The sequence below is a fragment of the Pezoporus wallicus genome, unplaced genomic scaffold, assembly GCF_028554395.1.
Source record: "Pezoporus wallicus isolate ANWC-B61680 ecotype Strahan unplaced genomic scaffold, APGP_CSIRO_Pwel_v1 contig_6275, whole genome shotgun sequence".
Classification (NCBI taxonomy): Eukaryota; Metazoa; Chordata; class Aves; order Psittaciformes; family Psittacidae; genus Pezoporus; species Pezoporus wallicus.
In genome coordinates, this window is record NW_026636901.1 from 1,178,252 (window position 1) to 1,205,319 (window position 27,068).

A 27,068-nucleotide genomic window follows, 5' to 3' on the forward strand; every position below is an offset into this window, starting at 1 on the left:
GGACATTTCTAGTTTTTACTTGCTTTTCCACCATAAAAAGCATTTGTTTTAGTCAAACAAGCCGAGATGAAAACTGAGTCATGGAACAAGCTTCCATGTTCTTCTGAAGCAACTGCTGTTAGCTGTTCTCAGCAAGCTTCCTCTAAATGTACACAAGTCTTCTATTTAGGGATGAACAATGACTATATAATAATATCCCAAAATTGCACATTTAAGTGGTAAGGATCTTGCTATTTCCTTTAACCTAGACACATTTCCTCCTTTGGAAAATGACAACACTGAATCAAGGGAGTAGCAAACTAGATGGCACGCATGAGTGGATGCCTGGCAGGAGTCTGGACAATGCCAGACAAAAATGAATTTACTTTGAACTTTGGTAATGATATCTCCCTGTAATTCTATGAAGTGAAATGTCAGTTTTAGAATACTCCACAATAGAGATGTTTATGCTTTAATCTGAACCCAAGCCAAGGGAGGTGAGGGAAGAAGAGAAAAGAGTATGATGTTTTTCCTGATTCTCAGATGTTCTTCCTGACAAACTGAAGTTTGAGTACTAAGAAACAACAGTCTGTTCAATCCAATCCAACATTCTAGCACCTGATCTGAAGCTTACCTCATGACCAAAAACGGATCATTGAACTGAAAGCTGAACACCTCCACCACAGTAGGACACAGTATTGAAGCACAGCTTTTGAAGGTTTGTCTTCTCTACAAGCTTACATCCACTGCAGCATAGATGAGAAGCAACCTTACCCAACACTGTAAAAGAGCCTTCACAAACTCATACACTATACAGGTAAATTAAAAATAATTAAAAAAAAGGTTTGAATTTATTTCGGTTTTGAGTAGGCACTGAGATGCAACACAGAGAACTCCACTGATTTCATGATGTCAAATGTTAATGGCATCATGAATGTTCATAAGCATTGAACTACCTTATCTTTCAGCTTTTTTCCCTCGCAGGGCAAAGACCAGTGATTTCTGGCCGTTTTATACCTTCTGTAAATAATAACAACAAAGGTATAAACAATGTATTAAATGATCCCAGAAGTATCTATAGTATCCTTCTGAAGTGGCTTAAGCTTATAGAACCTCCTGAGAAAAACCAAAAGACCAAAGAACCCTAATCAAAAGGGACATACCAGATAATATCAGAGATAAAAAGCACAGTAAATTCTTCACCTCAGCAATGCGTAACATGTAACCTCATTACCATTACAGACATCACTAAAAGTGTAAAATTAAACACTTGGAAAAAGCTGAATCATCAACTTGTTCTGTAGGTGACAGCAGAAATCTTGGCAACCTGAACTGAAAGGATGACACTTAGTCTTGAGGTCTTCAGCAACTGTACTGGATGTCAAATTTAACTGCCCAGTGAAAAAGTGGGAGTAAAAATTGTGCAGCCAAAAGTTAAACTATTAATATATTAATAAAGTAAAAATGGGGGGAGGAGGGATGGAGAGCAGGGAAAAGGTGGTCTCTATTTTTTTATATGTTACTGTAAATCCCAAAGTAAAACAATCTCTAAATTGTTTTAGAGTTGGAAGTTTTTGTGTGTTTGGTTGCTGGGTTTTTTTGATTGTTGGGTTTGGTTTTGTTTTTGTTTTTTTTTTTCCATTTTTGGTGCCTTAAAGAGCACCAGTTTTGGCTAGTTACCTATTAAACTTCTCACAAGTTTTGGTACCATGACTTAGCAAAAAATTAAGTCCTAATATCTGAGGCAATACAATTTTTTGTTATCCTAAATCCAAATTATTTGTTTATGCAATGTATATTCAGAAGGAACTAGACTCAAGACAGGATCAAATAAAATACTTGCACAAAATAACTACTTTTTTCTTACATAAAACCTTCAAAAATAGAACTATATACCATGAAAGAGATACCCTATGGTATTAATCTTATTTGCCAAATATGCTGGCACTTTTTTATTTTTACATTTTTATTTTTTTAAATAGCATACTACAACATTTCAAACTAATGAGTAAAGAAAAAACTCTTCTTAGTTATGTTCCAGTGGAACCTGAATTAGTGATACCTGACCCAGAAGTACTACCATTCATGCAGAATTTTACTTCCACATTCTTAAATGATTTGTAAAATTGTAAGTTAGAAAACTTAAAAGTTAAGCCAACTTGACACAAAAAATCTTTTATTTCTAAAAAAAAAACCAACCATATTTGTGTTTTTGCAGGGATTCTTTTTCAGTCACAAATGATTAAATTTCTTTCTAAAGCTGTTGCAGAATGAATTAAAAATGCTTTGTTATAAAATTGACATGCATTGTCTTGCAAGACAGGTCAGTATAGAAGAAAACCAAAATTTTATCGGAAGAAAAATGAAATTGCACTAAAAAGCCAAAGTGAAAAAGAAAATATCAGGTAACATTCAAATTGCCAAAATCCAGTAAAGTTAATAAAATGCAGCAGTAACTTGTCTAATTTCCTCAACTTTTAAACATGATTTGTCTTTTTTCAGTATGCAAGACCAAAAAAAATTCTACATCCTTTAAAAAAAAAAAAGAAAGAAAGAAGGAAAGATCCATTTGTATCTAAAATACTCTAAATCCTAACAAACCACAACAGTCTTTCACCTACTTTGGAAAGACATCCTTTTGAGATGACATTACAAAATAAGTATCAATACATGACCTGTAGCAATGTTAAGGACCAGTAGTTTCAGCTAAAACAAGCTCTCAAGTTGATATTGTCCCCTATTATCTTGGAGATTATAAGCACATATATATATTTACTTGGCTCATTGCCAAAAAGATCAGACTGTACACCAGCTTTTGAACACATAAGGCCAGAATAAGCAGTCTTACGGATTCTAATGGCTCTTCTCTCAGAATTTTTATAACTGGAAGAAAACAGACAATGAAGGACATGGTATCGCCTTTGGTAAATATGCAAACATTTCAGAAGCCCTTATTGTTGTTCTAGAGCAATTCTACTCCTTCAGCTGCTGGCAGAAGAATTAATTCTTACTAGAGCACTTACTGGTACCTAAATGTCTATTGCAAGAGATATGTAAAATGTAACCCAAAACTGTGAATTTAGCAACAAACCACACAAAAGAAACAAACCAAAAACCCACAAAAAAAAAAAACAAAAAAATCACAACAAAAAAGCAAAATCTGTGCAAGCATTCCAGTGAATACAGAATAAAACATTTTTAAAAGAAATACCTTGAAAAGCCATACAGAACAATTTATAATACAGAACTGTAGTGCTTCAATGTTGTTATTTTTACACCATATGTCAAGGTAAATAAAAAACTAAATATTTTTGCATGTTACGTACATTTCACTACACAGAGCCTTGTAAAAGTACGCTATTTTCTCCAGCTGTCTGTGATTTTACATAGGGTTTATTTTTGGGGTGAATTTTTTGCTTTCTTTGTTGCTATGAAAATGAAAATATTTATTTAAGAACCAAATAATATATGGTCTCAAGCAAAAAAAAATTAAAACATTATTTTCCACATCTAAGAATTCCAAAGGATACATGAAAAATTAAAATTTTATGTTAAATGCTCCTTTCAAAATACACGTATTTTATGTTTTAAAGACTTCTATAGGCCATTTAGTGTTTTCACATAATCTAGTTCCAGGAAACATGAGAAACAATGTGGAACAGAACAGATGAATCCATTTTAGATATACTTGAGACATGTTTATTGTTAAAAAGAAAAGCAGACAAAATACTTTAGAAATATGAAATAAAGCAAACAGTCAAACAGCATTTTAACACCAGTCATGACTGTACAACCCAGTAAAGTTTTACTAAGCATTTAAAAGCATTCCACCTAGCAAATTATAATCAAAACCTGTCACATAAATGCAAAAACATTAAATACACTTGATAAAAACATATCTGGAAATAAACTTTAAGTCACGGTATTACTATTTTTTCCTATTATTCAATACTACTTTCACCTCATGTCCAGTTTTATATGTAAGACTATTTTTATTATATTCTTTGCTCCTTTGCTTAGCACTTATCATCATACAGTTTATTTACCCGTATTTTTTGCACAGTTTTAAAAATAAGAATTTAGTATCAGACAACCCCATCTTCTCAGTGGAATTATAGCAGCAACATTTAATACTTTAAGGTGAAAAGTGACAAAAGCAATGTATATCTATTACAGTCCATATTATCCTAACTGTCATCATCATCATCACTACTACTGTGAGTCTTAGTCCATTCCCTGTAGGCCTGTCTTTTCTGAAAGCATGGTAAAGGAAGAAGAAAGCAGAAGCGTTAGTTTAGGAGTATTAGTTTGTCTGGCAAGTTTGTTAATTAAAGCAAAATAAATCCCCAGAAAACAAAGAAATTCTGAAATGACATCCTAGTTTAGGACACAGTATGAGCACACGGAATCTCCTATATCCTACTTCCTTTAATTAACATATACAACCTCTAAGCCACCAGAAGAAATTTTATTCCAATCTAACCCAGTAATTGTTGAAAATACTACAAGACAGTGACTGCAGTGGGACAGGTCACCAGATCTGTATACATGGAAGTAATACAAAAAGGGAGAATAATCTTTTTTTCCCCTGTAAGGAAACATCATACTATTCCAATTGCCTCAGACTGGGAACATGTAATACACTAAGACTCATGCAAAAGAATTATCAGTGAACAGAAACATTACAAAGAAAACCATTAGTACACTTCAGTGTAGAGAAAGATTAAGGAATCAAACATACTATATCAGAAATCAATGTCTGACAGGAAAAAAAAAAAGCAATTCAGTATTTTTTGATTTGACTGTCTACAGGGAGAATTATAGCACTGTTTAGAGCTTTCATAACATTTCTTGAAGAGTAGTTCTGCCTTAGAATCATCGTTAGTAGTGAAAACTAATATGAAACATACAATTTTTCAACTTTAACTACTTTCAAAATGGTGGCTGTCATCAAAAATTTGACAGGCATGCTTTTGAAAGTTGGATTTTGAAGGTGGTGGTACTGTACCCAACCAAACAGCAGAAAAACTAAAATTATATATTACATTGCAGAATTTTTAAAAGGTTTCTCAGAAAAACAAAACAAAAACCAAAACGTGAACATGTACAAATTTAAGAAGCAAAAGCAATGCAAAGTCGTTAGAGAAGTCGGCACATTAGAGCTCACTCTGTTGGCTTGCTAGTGTTTGGTTTAGTTGTACACTTTAGGACAGAGAAGGGGATGTTTTGGAATTCATTTTCTTGAAAGAAAGAGGAGAAAGGTTATGCCATTCATCGTGTTACCACTGGCGTGAGTTGCCAGTCGTAGCTTTTAATTATGCTTTAGTTACGGTAATACTGCCTTATAACACTAGCTTTAAATTGGAGAGCATGGACTAAAGCTACCTCATTAGAAGAAAAGCAGAGGTGTACATACTACTTATTCTCAAAAGAGCTTTCACACTCTGCTGAACTAGATCACCAGTGAATGGTATGGCAAACATTGCTGAGATGCCTGAAAAAGGACTATCCTCTTCTACCAGAAAACAAAAGACACACTGATAAAATGCAGAAGAAACAGTCAACCTCACTGGAACTTGACATGAAACAAACAGCGATGGCAATTCTCAAAATAGTCCAAAATTCCTCTTATTTACTTCTCCAAAACCGTTATTTCTATATGACTTCTCCAACTCTTTCTTGGCACACTGAATTCTTCAAAGTTTATTCAAAAAATTCTGTTTACATTCATGCAATCACTAATTACTACTTTATATCTTATGTTTGAATATTTCTAAAATGCAGTTTTACTTCAAACAGAGAATAAAATAGAAACTTTTTAAGCTGCATAACAGATTATTTTTACTTTTATATCTGAATCAAATTTGTTAAATGGCAGCTAAATTATCCTGCTCAGCATCTTCATGCAAGTAGATTCCACTAGAAAAATGTTTATGTTCTTTCGATGACAGTAGTACAATATAGATATACCTATTTCAAGAGTTTAAAAATCTGCTTTACATAAAATTGATATTAAAAAGTCACTGCTTAAGGTGTGTATTATAAATTCACTGAAAAAAGTATCTTTAGCATCACAGTTTATCAAAGATAAAAAGACAAATGTTTTTCTTCTTTCAAAAGGTTTTCTATCTTGCACAAATCTCTACAGATACACTATACACTAGTGTATAAAATAAAGTGTATAAAATAAAGTGTATAAAATGCTATAAATTACAGTGTCTTCCTCAGAAGCTGTATCACAGAAACTAAACCACCAAAGTGGTCATGAGCTAAGAAATTAAATGAAACTTCTTGACTACTGAGTCACTAAGTAAGAGGTGGCAGCGAATTTAAGAAATGAGAAATACGGCAAAATATTTATTTCAATATATGATGAGCTTAAATGTACGTCAAATTATCTTTCATTTCCTTCACCTGTAACATTTGACTTCCGGTTCCATCTCTTAATCTATAAGGTCTAATAACTCCATCTTCACCAAAGAAGCGAGGCGGGCGCAGGCTTATCACATCTTCTGATGAATCTGTAACTCTGACAACAAAGTCACAGATTTAAGGTATGTGCTGTCATCTCTAATCAGCTACAATATTTAGCAAAGGCTCTAAATTATTTTTAAATACAAATTAAATTCAAGTACTAGCAAAACAGCTGTGCTGTCTGTGTATGCACTTTTGCATAAAAGTAGACATTTGAGTAGATATTCCAAAGACTTTACTCAGAAATCTATTTCAGAGAATGACTATTAGAAAATTCAGCGGCATGGGGTAGGACACAATTAGTGTCTAAGTATTGCACTTTGAAACTTCAACATTAAAGACTTCTGTGTCATACAGACTTCTGCTTTGATATTTTTCTTGCATCTCTCTGCTAAAGAACTTAGAGTGAAAAGCAAAGAGACCAGCAACCTTACTACAGCAGAAGTGGTCTGACTTACTAAGGGCTATTAAACAGCTGTATCCAGACAAAGCTACTAAATGCCCCCTCAAAACACTTTCTCCTACTACTTAAACATTACAGTGTGAAATAATGTACAGAAACAGGTTCATGAAAGTGAGACTATCACAGTACTCAATATGCAGTCCTAACAGTTCTCAGTCTGAACAATCAGGACAGATCCTGGCATGACGAAATAGTATTGGAACTCATCTTATATAGTAGTAATAATATAAAATGTAATTTTTGAACTGGGAAACCCTTTTCTCCCTGTATTTGGGATACAAAGGAAAAATCAGAAATTGAAGAAAGTCTGATTGTTGAAGATTTTAAACTAGTTTCTTTGGTAATGAGAGAAATGCCTGAGATTTGATACTGTGTTTTTCAAATGCTATCAAGTGTGTGTTTTTAAAGAGCCACCTATTTATTGTATCAATAAGAATATGCTAAGGTTTTTTCCTAACTCATCTTTATTAATGACGAAGTTGAAAGATCCAGGAACACTGACACAAAAGTGATAAAAAGACATAATGCACTGCTGCAACGACTATTGTCTTTTCATGCTGTATGTCATTCTTCACATTTATTTTACTTACTTCTTAATACCCTGAAATGTGCTGCTTGCCATGTCTATGATTCCTCCAGTAGGCCTAGCTACTGCTCCCACTAAGCCTTTTCCAACACCTTTGAAAAAACCAGCTGCTCCTTCTTTCTGAGCTCCTAAAACAATTAAATGCAGAAAATAATTATAAAGCACTGAAGTTTTATTACAATCTTAGCAAACTTAATTACCATTTAATTACTTAATATACAATCACAGTCTCCTCCACACAAATTTCATGTAAACAACATTTTAACTAGAAGTCAATACAAAAAAGTAAACCTTGACAGAGTTTTATAACTTAAGATTTATGTCCCATCAAGTGTCAAGAATTTACCACAACATGAACAGATAATGTATCAGAAGACCTAAACTTACCTCTTATGGGTTTCGTAACTATTCCTGTTATGCCACTGACAAAACCCTGCCAAGAGAAATGAAAGACATTATAAATATGCTTTCAGATGATAGTTTTCATTTTTCTTCACTGAGTAGCCTCAAAATACATTTTTTGACGTATTCTAAAATTCACTACAAGTTAACAGAATGAGCAGCAGCTGCTTCACAGTTCTTACCTTCTCTTCTGTCCTCACATCTTTTTATTTATCACTTAATTGTGGTCATATATTTGCAAAAAAAGAATTAAAATAAAGGGTAACTATATCAGCCTCTGTATTTGTTACTCTTGCCCGAATAAAATTCATTAATCTTTTAACTTTTTCTTCTTACAGAAACTAATCCTTTTCCTCCACGAGTGATACCCTCTCTCAGACCAGTGGGCTGTTTATTCATGGCTTCTCTCCTTTTCTGCTGGTAATCCTCATCCATAGTTATCGCAGCTACTCCTTTTGCCATAGCACCAGTGATTCTTGATGCAGCACCAGCTAATCCACCTATTGGAAAACAAAAAAAAAATTAAAATGCCAATACAATTTACAAGAGCTCACCTAGATTGCTTACTATTAAGTATACTACCATGATAATGCTGAAGCTTACCAACAGCTCCCCCTACAAGTGCTTTGAATCCTAGCGCCATTCCTTCTACAAATTCTTCAGGACCCTGGATGGCTCCCTAGGAGAAAAAAGGATGCATTTATGTTAAGATTCAAATAATATTGGAAAGTGTGTAATGCGTATTATGTTCTCATTGTAATTATATCTAACAAAGACAGCACAAACATGAGACAAAGTGATAAAATGTCAAAGTGACCACAAGAGCACCTGTGAGAAAAAGAAAGACTTTTTAGAACACTAATTCATTCCCTGATGTCCACTTATTTTAAGGCAAATTGAAAAGAGCAGATTTATTTTAAAATAAGTCTTTTGTGAATTAAGTTAAATGGGCTACTGTCTTGTTTTTATCTCACTTGAGCATTCCAGTAACTTTTCCTGGCACTTTAAGTTTTCAATTCTAATCTAAACTTAAAAACAGAAAAGGCATTAATATATCCACATTTTCAATCTATTTCGTATCTATTTCCTTGTCTTACATTTCATAAGGCAGGAGATTTTTACCTGGTAAGGTTCATAGAAGAATGCTTCTACTCCTTCAGACAAGCCTCTTATGAATCCAAATGGATTACCCAAGACATCAAGGCCAAGAATAAGAACATACATCTGTTTAATAGCCTGTAATAAAAATGGTGATCAATAAAAATATTTCAGAAATTACATTAAACCAAAGACAAACTATGTATACTGAGATTTTTGAAAAGCAAAACACTATGAAACCCTAAAATTTACTTGGAAAAAGTAGTTGCATTGGAAAGTATCTTCCAGTGAGTAAATCATATTAAGTCAGCCAAATAAACATTACTTCTCACAAGCATATAACTGACATTAATGTTCTCAAGATTTTACAAAGCAAACACATTACCTAGACTTTTCTCATGCTACCGGACAAAGCTTGGTCTGATTGGATATGCTGAGAAAATTTTGATTGTCACTGCAAAACATCACATCTGTATCTATATGAAGTGCAATTCAAGATTTCAAATATTCCGACCACTAAAAGAAAGGGCCAGAGAACAACAGATAATTTGGTCACTAGTTAAAGCCCTTTGTAGGTCTTTTTCTCCTTTACAGATGGACAGAGCACCTAACTAGTACATCCAAAGAATCCCTTATAATTACTGATGGATGGATAGAAGAGGACTAATTCCATTATACAAAAGCATCTCTCTGCTAGATTGCCTCCACTGGATGACAGGACCTGAAAAGTATGCAAGGGCCAAAGAGGGATCAGAATTCATAGACTACTAATGTCCAAGAAAAAGCATCAATGTTTTGGTGCCAATTCTACTCTGTCAGAGTGGCACTATGTTTGCTTCCACTTCCCTTTTCACCAAGTTGTTTTGTTAGCCATGCCACTCTTCCCCTAGTCATAATTCAGAAAAAGTACTTGCCCTCAAAGTAAATGTAATAGAATTCAACTCATGCATGAGCGATTGTTTTCTATGTGTTTGTGCATTTAACCTTTGGACAAACATTTAAGGCTGAAAGTAATTTTATTTTCATAGAACCAAAGCATACAGCAGCACTTTCAAAACAAATATGCTGACATACTGAAATTTACTTGTGCTAACCTGTTTCGAATAATGCCTTACAACTGCTGATTGGAGCTGTTGTGTAGTACAGAAGTGATAGCTGAGTTCAAAGAATGCCAACCTAAAAAAAAAAAAAACAAAACCAAAAAGTCCTTATTAAGCAGAGCAAAATAAAATCTAACATACGTAATATTGATTTAGTCTTTGGAAGTAATCTTTATAATAATATTTTTAACCTACTTGAAGACAACATCTTGCACATCTGTGAGGGTGGCCCCTATACTCTTCAGCAGGAGATTCAAGGACTGAAGTGGTATCAATTCTTTCTTTCTTTCTTCTTTGTTACTGTCTTCGCCACCCGTACTGAGTGAAAAGCTTAAGTGTAACTAAAGGATAAAAATGAGATTGGGAAATAATATGGTTAGTTATTAGAAGTATTGTATTTATACCTTTATAATCTCTTAGGCAATTTAAAGATAGGAATATTTTATCTCAATGTTAACTGAAACCAGACTGACTTTGTAATAGAGAACAGAAATACACCATGTAGGGCAATAAAAAACAAAACAAAAAAAACCCCACTGATATTTAAAGTCAAACTGAATAACTGGAACTACCTTTAAGAAAACAAGTTGAAATTGCTTACTCATGTTTTCAGACAAGGTCTCCAGAGTCTTTCAGCTATAATTTAGGTTATATTAGCTTGTTTCCAAAATATTTTGTTTTCATAAGTAATAACAAAATTCAAAGCAGGCTGAAAACGATAACGTAGCATGGTGTTCAAGAAAGAAAGAGAAACAAAAGCCTAAAAAGAATTCAATATTAACATAAGTTTTACTTGTGAGGTACCTATACAAGTGGGATATGTATACAAGAAAAACCCACCTGCGCAGACCTGAAGTAACTGAAGTATTTGTTTCACAGGAATTAAGAGGACAATCTCAAAAGAGAATAATACTCAGAAAAAATTCTCAAAGGGCTCTATAGTGCACAAGCATATTCAGCAGTTTTCAAAATCAGATGAAAAGAAGTTACACCTGTTTCCATTTCTCTGAAGACAACACTATGTGTCATTCATTAACAGTATAACAGAGCTTAACTGTAGCTCATCTTGAAGATATATAGCTCATATTGCGGAATCACTGGCACTTAATTCACAGCTCTATATTGACTTTATAACCTTTAAAGACTAATATTTTATTAGAACCTGAAGCCTACTAATTCCATTCTGCGTCCTCCCTGTCATCTTTTTTGTTAAATGTGACAGAATACATTCAAAGATAAAAGCTTATCTTCTTTGATACAAAGTGTTCACTTTGTTATCTTAAGACATAAAGGGCATTTTGCTTTTGTTCAAGTTCTGAGCAGTTTTTGTAGTAAAACAACTGGAGACATAGCTGTGAACACCTAAATGAAGATACAATGAAACAGCTACTAAGTACACTTGGAATGCATTAGGCTAAGCCATTTATGTAAAGCTACCCAAGCATTTTCCTGTTCCACAACTAGAGCAATTCTAACATCTCAATAAATACTGTAAAAAGGTGAAAGCCAAATCATTCTTTGATCCCATTCCCATGGGATGGAAGGAAGATTCTTCTATTAAGAAGTGCTATAAAGCCTACAATGTACCATCACAGTTTTAACAAGAATAAAAAAAAATAATGAGGACAAGTAAGCTAAAAAATGCATGAGAGCTAGATTTGGGCAAAAAGACTCTGGTTTCCCTGTAAGTATGCACATACTAATCAACAGCTGGACTGAGTGTTTACAGGAATGGAGAAATATCCAAAAGTAGACTTTACCCAAAACTGCTTTTCCAGTAACAATAAATCAGAAAAAGTCATTGCACAGTTACTCTGGCTGCATATAGCTTTTAGAATTTGCCTCATAACCCAATCCAAAACACACTGCCCAGACAAACTATAGCATTTTGCAAATATAAATATAAATTTGCAACTATCATTTTAAATAATAAAAAGAATTACTGTATATGAAGAAAGTTGTGGATAGAAATGAAGTAATGAACTACTCATGTAAATATTTAATAAATACTATTAACCATATAAGTAAACGGTAGCAATAGATGGGCTACTCCAGAACAGTTTTGTTTTATTTTTGATCATCAACCATAGAATAGTTTGGGTTGGAAGGGACCCTAAAAAGCTCAAATAGTTCACCCTCTAATGTTTCTTCATTTCCAGTGCCTACTATCCTGCATGAGACAAAAAAAAAAAAAAAAAATCACAGAATCACAGAATAGCTAGGGCTGTAAAGGACCTTAAGATCATCTAGTTCCAATCACCCTGCCATGTGAGGGACACCTCACACTAAACCATGACACCCAAGGCTCTGTCCAACCTGGTCCTGAACACCGACAGGGATGGAGCATTCACAACTTCCTTAGGCAACCCATTCCAGTGCCTCACCACCCTTACAGTAAAGAACTTCCTCTTATATCCAGTCTAAACTTCCCGTTTTAACCCGTTACCCCTTGTCCTATCACTACAGTCCCTAATGAAGAGTCCCTCCCAGGCATCCTTATAGGCCCCCTTCAGATACTGGAAGGCTGCTATGAGGTCTCCACGCAGCCTTCTCTTCTCCAGGATGAACAGAGCCAACTTTCTCAGCCTATCTTCATACAGGAGGTGCTCCAGCCCCCTGATCATCCTCGTGGCCCTCCTCTGGACTTGTTCCAACACTTCCATGTCCTTTTTATGTTAAGGACACCACAACTGCACACAATACTGCAAGTGAGGTCTCACGAGAGCAGAGTAGAGGGGCAGGATCATATCCTTGGACCTGCTGGTCATGCTCCTTTTGATGCAGCCCGGGATACGGTTTTCTTTAATTAAAGCTTTAGTTAAGAGCGAAAACACAGTCTGTACAGTGAAAAGTTATACCTTAATTGGAGAGATATGAAAGTATTCATACAAGCTGATTTGTGACGTATCCATTGATGATACACTCATCAGTTCTTCTTGAAGAGATTCAACATCCTTTCTGAAAAGTTCTAGCTGTGAATGCATTTTCAAAAAACATTAATTTAAAATTTGGATTATATAAAACTACCATGACAAATATGTATCTGTCACTGAGATGCTACTCATTGACCAGTACTACTTATACTCTCGTATCTTATTTTTTTTACTTAAGGAGCTAGCATTTTAGAGGACTTTTTTTATACAAACAGGAGGAAACATACGTATAAAGGGACAAGATACATGTATTTAATAGTAAAAAAAAAAGTTAAAAAAATATTTTTATGAAAGTTCAAATACCAAATATTTTCTAGTAAAGTCTGTTTTTTATCTGGGTCAAGCAAAGGACATACATATATACCCTTCTAAACACATAATGTGTAGGTTTTTAAATACAAAAAAATAGACTAAAGACTGCTTTCTATTATATAGAAATTAGACTATTACAGACACAGAAGACCACCACGTAGCCCCTTTTCTTTTCTTTCCTTCGAAAGACAGAGCTCGCTCCTTTAGAACAGCTTTTGAAGAACTGATCATGTACAAAAACAAAACCAAAAACCAACTTTAAAATAACAACAATTCTGAAGTTATAGTCAGAAAAGACTTAACTAGTCAAAGAAGTTGTATCTGAAGTAATGTGACAGGTCCTATCGGAACAGTAAATCCAGGTACCACCTTTCTACTTAAACAAGCAAAACAGAGCACTAAATATTAAGTAGGGATGAAATCCTAAAACCATGCCTTGCAAATCCATTAAAAACAAAGTGCAGAGGAGGGCCTCCACTAATTTCGGGATTCAGTGGTTCAGCTAACAATGCTTAACTTATCATTCCACTGGGAGGGGATAAAAAAAAAAAAAAAAAGTATCTTTTCCACTACAAAACCATACATTGAAAATTCAGGTAAATTCTTCAAACTACCGCAATGATCTAGAATTCACTGGTACACCTGGTGTAAAGCAGATTTAACAGACTGAATGTCCTAGAACGCTGCTGGAAACTACCGGTTTAGATTACGTATTTCCACACTTGTTCCACACTTCCTTCTCATTTTCTGGAGCAAATTTTTAATGTTTCCTCCTTATTTTAGTATAAACCCTGAGCAGTAATACTTTCTTAATCTCCAATGTGTAGATATGGGGAAATACAAGCAAAGTTACGCTTCCAGCATACCCTTCGTCTGACATACTAAAACTAGCTTTTAACACCCCATCAGAAAGGACCTTCTCTGTTCTACTCATCCAGGCAGGTCTTTTATGCAAATATTTCTGGGTCATTTTTCAATCGCACCATTTCTGAGATACAGACAAAACCAATACACTTTCTGCTAAATAACTTATTATGTTGGTTGCGTACTGGCATTCAAATTTCAGCACTCTTAACAGGAACACCAAGCCCAATATACATCATAACTGCATTACATCTATTCAGCTTATCGACTTTTTGGTTTTCTTTAGTGAATCCAAGAAACTCTGGCTCCTCTGTTGCTTTATGGTTGTACCTGGAGTTTTTATTATTATTTCCCAAGCAGACTACCTTGCAATTTGTATTACTCTATTTAGTTTATGTCTACTGTTGCTATGCACAAACTCCTCCCATTATCCCTATACAATAATAAACTCCCACTGCCCTTTCCTCTCAGTATCAACATGTCAACTATTTCATCTTCCAAGTTAATAATTTTGCATAAAACTGCCACAGACACTTTTCATTTTCTGATCAACCTCTCTCTCAATTACTTTTACATTCTCTTGGTCTCATGGGCAGATACGTTTCAGTTTCCTGGCCAGAATTTTCCAAGATTTAATTTTTACTTTTTTGAATAAGCTACATTAAGGAAAAAAGCATTATTTTCACTTCTTTCCCATCTTAATTACCTGATCCTTCCTTCAGGCATTAGTAAGACCAAGTAATCTACAGCACTAGTTTCATTTTTTTTTTCAGAAGGTTCTGAAGCCTTCTTTGCCTATGATGTAAAATGAAGATACAAGAAAGAATTTACTGTTTGCCTCTGCCAACTGTAACTCTTAAAAAACTCCCAGGTGCCTACTGGCCCCAGATACAGCAAATAATCAGTATTATAAACACAAAAGACTAAGGGTTTTTTTAATTTTTTAAAAGACAAGTTTCATAATTACAAACTTTAGAAATCTTTAAACAACAAAATGTTTCTACCTGTTGGTCACTCAGCACATCAGTGCGTGTAAAGAATTCAACCAGGGCATATAGGAAGCCAAGGTCTAATCTGAGATCCATCTCTTGAATCAGGACCTTAAAATACCTACACATGAAATAAAACCCAGTTAAGGTCTTTTGCAAAAATGTGTAACATACAAAACTTAATCTAAAGTATTCAGGACACATATATTGAATTCAGGTTTTTTTGGTTTATTAGGGTGGATTTTTTTTTGTTTGGTTTGGTTTTGTTGTTGGGGTTTTTTTGAGAGATTCACCATTGATGGTGGAAAGAAGGCTCCCCATAGTGGTGTAAGATAAATGCATTTCCTATAACCAGAACTATTTTAGTCAAGTAGCAGCATTTAAAACTGTATATAACACTGTTTTTATCAAATTAAGACTAAAAATCTGCATTAAAAAGACACTTTAAAATCCTTGCTTTACTCTGCAATTATGTGTATAATAGAGGGGGCTGACTTTTATCTCTAAGTGCTCTGATCTTTCTGAGAAAGAGTTGGTGTAAAACTATCTAGCATTGCATTCACCCTCGTAACAATTTTAATTTTAAAGCTTCATTAAACACAATCAATAGCAGAAAAGATGGAACATGTCAAAACACTTACTTAATATGAGATATTTCTGAATGTCCTGCAGTTCTCATGACAATACTGACATCAGTAAATGGTTTTGGTGCTATAAAGTTGTAAAACAAGAGGAGATCAGCATAGATTTTTATATGATAGAATACCTTCATTTTTTTTAAAATACGAAAATGTCATACATGTTCAGGATTTTCTCAATCCTGTAATGTAGAATCATAATAATGGATATGACTGGCAAACAAATACAGGAAAAGAGCAGGAATAGAAAGAAACAGGAAGACAAGAATGAAATGAAACATCAAAACTGCATTTCACTGATCTATGAAAAGGTGCCATTTTGCATTTAAAAATTAATGTTGATCTTAGATTTATAGCCTTTCCCTAGTCATGGAATAAGAGTTTGCAATGCCTGATACAAGAACTAAAAATAAATAAATAATCTGCAAATTTATGCACTGTAATTTGAAATTGACTGTATTTAGAACAAACACCTAACAGTTTATTATCTTCTGTAGAGAATTCATAGCAGTATTCTGTTGCAATTCATAATCCCTTTTGACATTACTCTGGTTTTCCAAGTGACCTTGCACTTAACAAGTTAATGAAAAATTGTATCTGATCACATAGTACACTGACATTAAGCTTTATGCTCCAAGCAATGGAGAAGTCTTAAAGCTATATACAAAATAGGCAAAATATAATTTGCCATGTACAGAGCTTATAAATGATGCTTCACATAGCAATTCTCAGCTTAGACCAGCACACATTTCTTATTAGTTAAGATTATTTCAGATAGGTTACTAGGTTGTCTACTGCATGCAAGCAAAAAAAAAAAACACCTCAAAATACCCAAACCCCAACATAATTAAGGTAAACAATTTATTTAGGGCAGTAGGGAAAATCAGATTACTATAGATGAAAAGTGAATCTTCATTGCCCCAGAACTCCAAAGGCATGTTATACAGAAATGGTGCAACAGATTCACTACCATTAGGATAAGCAAAAATTTGATCACTTGTTTTCAACAGGCAACTCTTCCATATTAGTCAGCATTAAGTTTCAGTTGTGGTCTGAATGCAACCAGTAAGAGTCCCTTTTAAAGTTGATAAACTTTCAAATTACACTCTCCAAGAGAACTGAATTAGTGTGTCAAGAATATGTGCTTAAAAGGTATGATATAGAAGGATAGAAAAAAATTTGTTTTCTTCTGACTGTTTTCTGTATCTCTTCTTTGTAAAGCAAGCTGCTTCTCTATCTCTAACGTTATTATCTGTTATCTGTAGTGAGTAAGCTTTTAAAAACTTCATCTGATAAAACTGACAAATTCAGTACAAGCAAGTTATCTTGTCATTTCATAAGTATGGATTATGTTAAACTCGAAACAAACCTGAATCCAAGGTGATGGACTTTGGAGGTTTAATAGGATAGAACACAAAGGGAAATATGGCTCCAGGAATCTGGTTTTGTATCTAATAGGGGGTAAGGACAGCACAAGTCGCAGCATGTTAGCTTTTCAATAGTGAAATATTTCAAAATCAAGAATTACGAACATTACCTGTAGTATTCCACCAACTTAAAACCAGGAAAACCAAAAAAAGCTGCTGTTGTGGTTCAAAAGATCTCTTAAAAATTGAATCATCCAATCCCAACAATCTAGAAATGCTTCTATAAGTCAGTGGTAATAATAAATGCTCCACAGAATTTTTGTGAAGGATTTGGTTTTAACAACTTAACATATGCAGAACAAGAAACCATACCTATCATACCTATGATTCTATGATTCTATTTTTTGCTGGTTATAAAGAAAAGCCGTAAGAAAAAGCATGGAAGATGAATGGTAAATGTTTTTCCTAAACAGCCATAGCTGTCTCTATTTTTTTTTTCCCCAAAACCATGTAAGTAATATTTACAAAGATTTAGAAGCAGTGATGCAAAAGCCGATGAATACAATTAAATCCAAAACATAAAAAAATCCAAACAACTCTAAAGCCAAATCCAAGTTTCCATGGAAGTTGCTTTTTCTTAATAAAAAAGACACTGTTTTTTTTTTTCTACAAAACTCACCTGTATCCTGTAGATCTGAATTCTGACAGATTTCTGATGTGCAGATGAGCTGTATTCTACTTTTAAAGCTGGCAGATAATTCCTTCTAATAGGAATCTCATGTGGTTGTTGAATTTTCATATTCATTCCATTAGGAGTTAAACACACCTATTGTATTATTGAAGAAAATTTAGAATGCTATGTGTTTCAAAAGACTGCTTTTTAAAATATACTGTAAAGTGTGCACTGTTCATTTCATTAACATTGTAAAGATAGCAGAAAAAGTTTTGCAGCTTTTAAGTTCGATGTCATAACTTTATTTACAATGATCTAATTTTGCCATAAATTTCAATAGAAATAAAACTACAAAATACTGCATTATTTGGGGGACTGCAGTTTAATATATGGCTTTCTAGAGAAAAGGCAGAGTAATATAACATAATGGTCAACAACAGATAAAAAATGGCTCATTTACCATTTACTCATTGGAATTCTGTTGGAGGTTTCTATAACTTATCTAGAGATAAGGACAGCAGCATTTGGAGCATAACGTGCTTCTACATTACAGAATATTTTCTGGGATCTTTTAATATTTATGTAGTTGAATGACACAGTTGATTTATCCCACAATAACGCACTTGAAAAGATTTTGCACTAAACCAAACAGACTTAAGACTAGCATTCTGCCCGCCTTTCCAGTATAACGAACCAAATGCAAAGCTTCTTTACTACAGCTTTAAGGATATTTAGTCTCTGCAAAAATGTTACACTTCAACTTCAAAGACAGATGCTAACAACAAAGTCTATGATGAGCTTTCCAACATTTCTGGAGTTTTTTTCCAAAGATTTTTTTTTCTACACAGAGATAAAGAGGGTTTTCAAATGGATTAGGTAAATCTCAATTTTCACTGGAAGTTTCTTCAAAGATAGCAAAACTGACACATTATCTTTTTTCTGTGTATACATGAAAAACAATAGAAAACTATTAGTATTACCAAAACATTTGATTCCAGCTCAATAATCTTATTTTCTGATGGAGTTAGCTCACTGTAATCTTTGAATTCTTGTTCTAATTTATCAGTCTGCTTAACACTCATTGGTCTCCATCTTGACTTCTTCTTCGGTTTTGTTTCCCAAACCACATCAGAACTTTGAAAACAAAACAAAGGACCAACAGAGAATGATTAGCTATTTCAAAACAAGTTTCACCTACCATACCATAGCTTTTAATAGGTTATAACTTCAGAATGAGAAACTACATCATAAAGAACTACTGTAGTAGATAAAAGTGACCCAAGGCACCCACTGCCTTCTTGGTACTAAGTGGAAGCCAGTCTCTCCAATACAATGCAAAAACCCAAAAGTTAATAGCATATCTCCCTGCTTTAATGAAAATGGGCATGTAAGGACACTTAATCAGAAAGCTCAGTTTCAACAGCACTGCCAGCCGTTATTCTTCTACAATGAATAGTAAAAATTGTGAAATTGTGAACAAGTTGAGATGAAATGCCTCTTGAACTGCCTCTTATTTTTGATGGCTAGCTCCTTCACTTTTTCTCTCTAAATCAATAGATGGTGATTTTGGTATACATGTATCCTCTACCAATTCTATGGGTTTGTGGTTTGGGTTATTTTTATTCTTTGCGGGTTTGTTGTTTTTTTGTGGGCTTTTTTGTTTGGTTTTGGGTTTTTTTTTTTAAACTGTATCCCCAAAATCAGTTCTTTTGTCTCTTAATTCTATTATGAATAAATCATAAAAAAGATTAACCATTCTTAGATGGCACTAGACTCTTTCTGCTTAATTCCACTCCTGCTGTAAGAAGCTCGTGTCTGATTTCACCCAAAGGCACACAATAGGGCACAAACCAGCACTATCAGACAGGTGCAGGCTGTTTCCCCTTTCCACAAGTTACTCTATAGCCCATACACACAGACGTCCAGACACGGCTCCCTAATCCAATCGCTTTTAGCTACATGTCTGTCTGCATCAATACATCAATGGCAGAATCACCACCCATTCCCCCCAAAAAAAAAAAAAAAAAAAGATGAGCGAAAGGGCAAAACAACAGCTACAAAATAGAGTACTACCTTGAAATTGCTGGGAATTTTCCCTTATTTTCCTCTTCACCCAACCCCACAATATGATGCCAGAACTACCATGTGAAACTTGTTTCTGCATCGTTTGATACAAACAAAACCTGTTCTTTCTGTAACAACACAGTCAGAAATGGGAACGTTTTGAAATACAGGGTTTTCTTCACTGAAACCAGGGAATAATCTCTTGCCTTTAAAAAGAGCTTTCAGGAGTTTGATACCCACTCAGGTTTTAAGAAAACAGTAAGTGTTGCTAGACTACTGACTATGGATGACTGCTTACAAAAACAGATTCAGTGAAATCTCAACACTACTTTGAACCTAGGGAGTTGGCTGCCACTTTTAATGGAGTGTTTCAACTGTCTAGATATTTATCAGAGCTCAGTTTCGCAGGTGAGGGCAAGGATCGAGATTTTAGTTGCAAATAAGAGATGTGAATGAGTAAACATGTATGTGGAGATTTTTGCTTGTTTTGAAGTGTGACGCAAAGAATCAAGAGGAAAAAAACCCTCACTCTAGCAACTTCATGGCTATGAATATATAGAAGTATGTCTCAAGCATTACATAGTTTCTTTTCTGCTTCCCTCTGAGATGTTATAGTAAAAACCTAAAGTATTAGAGCCTTGGAGTCACCATAGTTTCTCAATCAAAATTAAAAAGAGCTGCAAGCCGCTACTGCATCAGAATTTTCAACACAGAATTCAGCACTTGTTTCTCTAATAAAGACCTAAAACTCCACTGACACAAACTACCCACAGACCTTATTTCTTAAAACTCTACTATGATTCCCCAAAATACATGGACAGGAAATACTTCTTTTCAATCTACTGGGAGTTTTGCCAGAGTTTCGATTCTGTGTAGCAAAACCACATACATCCAGTTACAGAAAGCATACACATTAATATAAAAGAGTGAAAATATTTCTCTTTACAACAAGAAAACATGATTATTTAGTTCTAAATACCCTCACCCAGACCTCTTTTTCCTCTTCAATCACATCCAAAATTTCAAAATTTAATTCTGTGAAGTTAAAAAATTTTAGACAGACACAAAATAAGTTACCTTGTAATTCCAATGTATGACACCTCCTGCTTTGTATAATTATTTACTAACGAAATTCCAACATCTTGCAAAGACAGAACAATTTCTTGCTCTGCTAGTTCTGCTTTTACACTTTCATAAGCCAATTTAAATACATTCACATTATCAGTGATCAGGACAATGCGCTGCAAACCTTCAAAAAATGACACTAAATAGACCACTTTTCTACAGTCCAGGCTGAGTGTTTCCATTTTGTCCTATGAACAAGAGAAGAAAATTCTTTATAACTCTATTCATCATTCTACTACTACACAAGCAAATCTAGAAGTCTTAGCATGATAATAGGTGATATTTTTTTTTAGAGGTGCAGGGAAATAATTAAATTAGGAAGTTTTACAACAGTCTCACACACAAACACTTTTGAACTGAAGACGATACTGGCACAAGGTCCAGAAAACAATGTTGTTACTGTCATACTCATTGTATATAGAATTTCATACATACACTGATGAAAAACATATTAAATTAGCATTAAAAGGCAATTTAGATAATGTACCTCTTTCGGGGTGATTTCCTCAATTCTATTTCCACATTTCCATTTCAATTTTCTAGATCCTGCTGGGTCCACCCAAGTATACAGTACTGCCTTATTTGGCTGAAGACAGTCTTCCAATTCACTAAGGGAACTAGAACAAAAGTTAAAAATTAAACATAAAATTAAAACGTCAATAATCTTTTTCTGTGTCCGTGATATCTATATTCTAGCATTTCAACAGCTTTTTTTTAAATAATGAAAATTAAAACATTCTGCATAAAAAACAACACACAAAATCATTCTCAGTAATAAATAATAAAACCAGTATTTATACTTCAAAATACATATATATACTTCATCAATAAAGTATACACAGTAGATTGTAACTACTTATTTTCTTCCCCACTTGTGATTAACAAGGGAAACAGTAGAGAAAAAAGACAGTGGAGCTTACAAGCTGAAAGGAAAACTCATTATTTTTTCTCCTATATGATTTGCTGAAGGGAAAAAGTGCAGTGTTTAGTATATGGATGCAGGAGATGTTTGCTGACAGATTTTAAACTCCATTCTCCCTCACATAGAGTTAAAAACTGTCAGAACTGCTTCTACATCTCTCTGAAAGAAGCCTACCCCAGGAGGCGAAGTGGAAAGCAAACTGCTAATCTCTTCTCACTGGGATCCAATGATAGCACATGTGGGAATGGTTTGAAGCTGTGCCAGGACTGGACATAAGGAAGCACTTCTTTACCAAGAGTGGACTAACCTCATACACCACAGAGAGGTGGTCAATGCCCACACCTGTCAGTGGTTTCAGAGGCATTTGGACAATGCCCTTAACAACATGCTATAACTTTGGGTCAGCCCTGAATTGGTCAGGCAGTTGGACTAGATAACCACTGTAGGCCCCTTCCAACTAAAATATTCTATTCCTCAGAGTTAATTACAAAAGTTACATATACTAAAAAATTACTTAATTATTTAAATTACATAAATTACTTATTAAATTTACACTAGGGATGCCCAAAATCCAGGTAGTTGCCCCTATCAGGAATGTAAATCAATGTAAAGGACAAGGCCAAAAATTCATATAAAAAGAGAACAGAGAGGCTCCTTAGTTCACAAAACAGCTTTTTTACTTGTAGAAACAGACATCTAGCACTAAATAATACTGCTCTGTTAACTATTCATTCTCTTCAATTTAGAAAAACAGATTTATTTTTTTACTGCTTTGATAAATTTAGGGCATCTTTAGAAATAGGCATACTTAAAATACATGAAATAACAGTTCACAATGCTCTCTGCAGACATCTACTCTAAAATTCTTACATACCTTTGTCCATACTCAATGATTTCCTCTTTAGTGTGGTTTATTAACAGAAATGGAGCTGCACCATCATGGTAATTAGCAAAGGTAATCACCGTAGAATGTTCAGTCAGGTTAACATCCACTGTAATTCCTCCAAGCTATCAGATACAAAAATTATAAAGTAATTAACAATGGAATTCATTTCTAATAAAGCAAATGTAATTTAAATAGAAATAAGTTCTGTACTGTCAAAATTTAGGCTGGTAGTAGAGGAATCTTCAACCATTCATTCCAAAACATTCTACTTTTAAAAACATTCACATATTTTAGAATTACTGCTAGATGAGACCATATGCAACACAGAAGTAAATTCAGTTGAGTTACAGTTTCTTTGACAAGTAACTTCATGTTACTTTAGAACTAATGTGAAATACTTCTTAGCCTACTTGTATCCATATGTATACACTCCGGAAAGTGAGTATGAGGGTGACAACAATACAGCTGCAAATACATAATCTTTTCCCCAGCATTTTTTTTCAATAGCTGATTGTATGGGAAGACAGAAAGTTCTGAGAATAGAAATGAAGCAGTTATGTTGTTTTATCTGATTTCTCAAAGCAACTATTACCTTGTTGTCCAAATGCAGTAGCAGGCAGTTTTCCTGCTTATCAAAATTTATCTTCTTTGGGAGGACATTAGAATTTTCGACTCTAACAAGCAGTTTGTTGGCATCGTTTTCAGGCCAAAAGGGAATGCACTAAAAAAAAACCAAACAGGTATTTTAAAGTAAGTGGGAAAATAAACTAGATGTTAAACAAAATTCACTTTAGCCCAAAGTTTATCTACTAAAATTCTACCCAAAAGTATAGTGAGTTGGATCAGAAACACTATTGAAAACACTAAGGTAATAATACTTACCTGAACACAGTAAATTGAAAGGAAGTAAAAACTAATTCAGACTACAGTGAAGATGCAAAAGAGTTAAGGAGATAAAAATGAAAACAGTAAGACTTCATATCCATGTGAAGAAGTAGATTTAAAATGGATAATGTATTTGCAAACCAGAGGATAAAGATGAGCATAGCTACACCACCAAAACAGACAAACTTGTTCAAAAAGGCAAACAAAAAACGCTCCAAAAACCAAACCAAACAGCAACAGCAATCAACAAAACATCTTGCCAAATAAATATAAATTATGTATCAAACTTGTAGTGACAATCAATGACAAAAGGGGATAACAGCATAATATACCATATAACTTGAGTATGCAGGACATCAGTGTACCAGCTATTCTTTCAAATACTATATATATGTATATATATATCTCCATACACACATATATACACACACATGGGTATAAAACATATAAATAAAGTATGAAACATGGATGGCTGCATGCAAAGAGTTGTAGTCAATGGCTCAATGACGAACTGGAGACCAGTAACGAGTGGTGTCCCTCAGGGATCAGTGTTGGGACAGATACTGCTCAACATCTTTGTTGCCAACATGGACAATGGGATTGAGTGCGCTCTCAGCAAGTTTGCCGATGACACCAAGCTGTGTAGTTCGGTTGAAATGCTGGAGGAAAGAAATGCCATCCAGAGGGAACTTGGTATGCTTGAGAGGTGCACTGATGCCAACCTCATGAAGTTTAACCATGACAAGTGCAAGGTCCTACACCTGGGTCGGAGCAATGCCAGGCAGAGTTGGGATTCAGATGCTGGGCAGAGAAGCGATTCAGAGCAGCCCTGTGGAGAAGGACTTGGGGGTGTTGGTTGATGAGAAAATGAACATGAGCCAGCTTCAGTGTGCGCTTGCAGCCCAGAAAGCCAACCGTATCCCAGGCTGCATCAAAAGGAACGTGACCAGCAGGTCAAAGGAGGTGATCCTGCCCCTCTACTCTGCTCTTGTAAGACCTCACTTGCAGTATTGTGTGCAGTTCTGGTGTCCTCAACATAAAAAGGACATGGAAGTGTTGGAACAAGTCCAGAGGAGGGCCACGAGGAAGATCAGGGGGCTGGAGCACCTCCCATATGAGACAGGCTGAGGAAGTTGGGGCTGTTGAGCCTGGAGAAGAGAAGGCTGCGTGGAGACCTCATAGCAGCCTTCCAGTATCTAAAGGGGGCCTATAGGGATGCTGGGGAGGAACTCTCCATTACGGACTGTAGTGACAGGACAAGGGGTAACGGGCTCAAACTTAAACAGGGGAAGCTTAGACTGGATATAAGGAAGAAATTCTTTCTTGTTACGGGGGTGAGACACTGGAATGGGTTGCCCAGGGAAGTTGTGAATGCTCCATCCCTGGCAGTGTCCAAGGCCAGGCTGGACAAAGCTTTGGGTGAGATGGTTTAGTGTGAGGTGTCCCTGCCCATGGCAGGGAGGTTGGAACTAGATGATCTTAAGGTTCTTTCCAACCCTAACTATTCTATGATTCTATAATTCTAAGCATTAGGCAGCTAAATCAGAGAGTACATTCTGCTAGTGACATCTGACTGAAGTCACAGCCCTTCTTGGTTTAAAAATCCCTCAGACAATCTCTTTTTAAACAGTTTACACAAGCGGATAAAATGAGGAGGCAGGGAAGACAAAAGTTTTAATTGTAACTAATGAAAAGTTTCCTATTGATTATGAGGGTTCTGCCAGAGTAGCAAGCTATGATTAACAACAATTCTCAATCAGCAAGAGCCAAATTCTGAGTAGGTAGACCACTTTTCTTGTATTACACACTGTTCAGCTGCAACATCCAACACTTTAGGAGCATCTTTCTCAGACACAGTTTAAGAAATGTGATGTTTATATTAAACTGCATCTGAATCCTAGAATTCAATCTCCAGTGGTGAAAGACTAGTTCACCAACTTACCATGCCACTAAGTTCCTTTTCCCATTGTTTCTCACACCACAGGAAGCAGGAAGACAAAGGAAAAAAATATAGTTAAACAGCAAGATTGAAGATGATCTACACCAACATGTAATCCTACAGACAAAGGAAATTCAGAGTTCTGTTGTAAACTAGCATAAAACACAGTAAGTCAGTCTCAACATAGAAATTTAGAGAGCCGAAAGAAAATTCAAGGGGATTCAGTCAACAGTAAACGAAAGTTTATAATCAAAACCAAAATAAAAGAATTGGCTAAATAAAAAGTTACAGAATCAACCAGAGAGAACTAAACGATATTTTTTTGCAATGATCTTTAGCCACAGAATGTGTCACAAAATTATGCTGTTTCCAAATGTTTTACCACATTATCTGCTAAGCACTTCACTGGATACTGTATTTCTACAACAACCTCCATTCCATAATAGGATGTTTATATTTAACAGTAGTCTCATGTAAAGCCTTTGGCAATGTTTTCTTTCTTTCTCTAAGGATTCATGCTGGTCAACTCACTTGCACTATACCTAATTCAAAGGACTATCCTTAGCAAGTCATTTCATACTAATCACCATCCAAGGACTTCTGTTACAGCCTTGTGAAGAACAAATTTTTCTAAAAACAGTAATTAAAGATTCTGATAGACTGTTTTCCAGACATGGAATATGTCCACGAGCAAATGAGATCTACGTAATAATTGCTTCCCCACCCCCACCCCCACCCCGAGAAGACAGTCTACCTGTCACCAAGAAAGAAAAGTGGATAAAAGGTAATAGCAGAAGGAAATACTCTGCTTAAAATGACAAAAATAGAATGGAGGGGAAAAGGTAGCAAACTGAGATACGAATTAACATTTCAACAAGCTTGGGTTTTCTTGAAGATTAATCAAATGTAATAGCATAATGTGAGAAACACAAAAAAATTTCACAGGAATTAAATAAATAAATAAATAAATCTAGGCTAGCTGGATAGCAGTTCCATATCTTAAGAAGATCAGATGGTAACTTGGTTTCTGGAAATCTGTCCTCAATGCTCCAAGATAGAGCAATAGTGGCCAGACTCTACCTAACTTTAGAAGAGATAACAAATATACTGGATTGAGCAACTGGGTTACAAATGGACAACCCTGGCAGACTTAACTGTCATTAACACAGGTTTTTAGACTGTTTATCAAAAGGGAAAATATCTACACCATGTGAAAAGGCAAGCAATTCTGGAAGTGAAGTCTGGAATCATTTAGGAGGGGATACAGATTCCTCTGTTGACTTCTGCTACTCCATTTGATAAATTAACACATCTAATCTTTCAAAAGTTTATCAGCACTCCTAAAATTTACAAAGTCCTCCTTTGATAC

General features: G+C 34.8%; 1 protein-coding gene across 6 annotated transcripts in view; it reads right to left on the reverse strand.

Moving 5' to 3' along the window:
• VPS13A (vacuolar protein sorting 13 homolog A) overlaps positions 1-27,068 on the reverse strand; it is a 107,732-nt gene that overhangs the window by 13,456 nt on the left and 67,208 nt on the right. For 3 of the 6 annotated variants that reach the window (XM_057402133.1, XM_057402131.1, XM_057402130.1), the window contains 18 exons: positions 23,468-23,596; positions 22,864-22,997; positions 21,555-21,684; positions 21,020-21,255; positions 18,859-19,012; positions 17,885-18,031; positions 17,208-17,289; positions 15,842-15,911; positions 15,216-15,321; positions 12,961-13,074; positions 10,298-10,443; positions 10,097-10,178; positions 9,027-9,140; positions 8,508-8,583; positions 8,241-8,404; positions 7,890-7,935; positions 7,507-7,630; positions 6,394-6,508 (listed from right to left, as the gene is read on the reverse strand). In XM_057402133.1, the coding sequence (XP_057258116.1) occupies positions 6,394-6,508; positions 7,507-7,630; positions 7,890-7,935; positions 8,241-8,404; positions 8,508-8,583; positions 9,027-9,140; positions 10,097-10,178; positions 10,298-10,443; positions 12,961-13,074; positions 15,216-15,321; positions 15,842-15,911; positions 17,208-17,289; positions 17,885-18,031; positions 18,859-19,012; positions 21,020-21,255; positions 21,555-21,684; positions 22,864-22,997; positions 23,468-23,596 (2,169 nt within the window). Of the gene's footprint in view, positions 1-4,094; positions 5,517-6,393; positions 6,509-7,506; positions 7,631-7,889; positions 7,936-8,240; positions 8,405-8,507; positions 8,584-9,026; positions 9,141-10,096; positions 10,179-10,297; positions 10,444-12,960; positions 13,075-15,215; positions 15,322-15,841; positions 15,912-17,207; positions 17,290-17,884; positions 18,032-18,858; positions 19,013-21,019; positions 21,256-21,554; positions 21,685-22,863; positions 22,998-23,467; positions 23,597-25,702; positions 25,742-27,068 lie in introns of those variants that run through there. The other 3 variants (XM_057402128.1, XM_057402129.1, XM_057402132.1) reach the window with 2 other exon arrangements.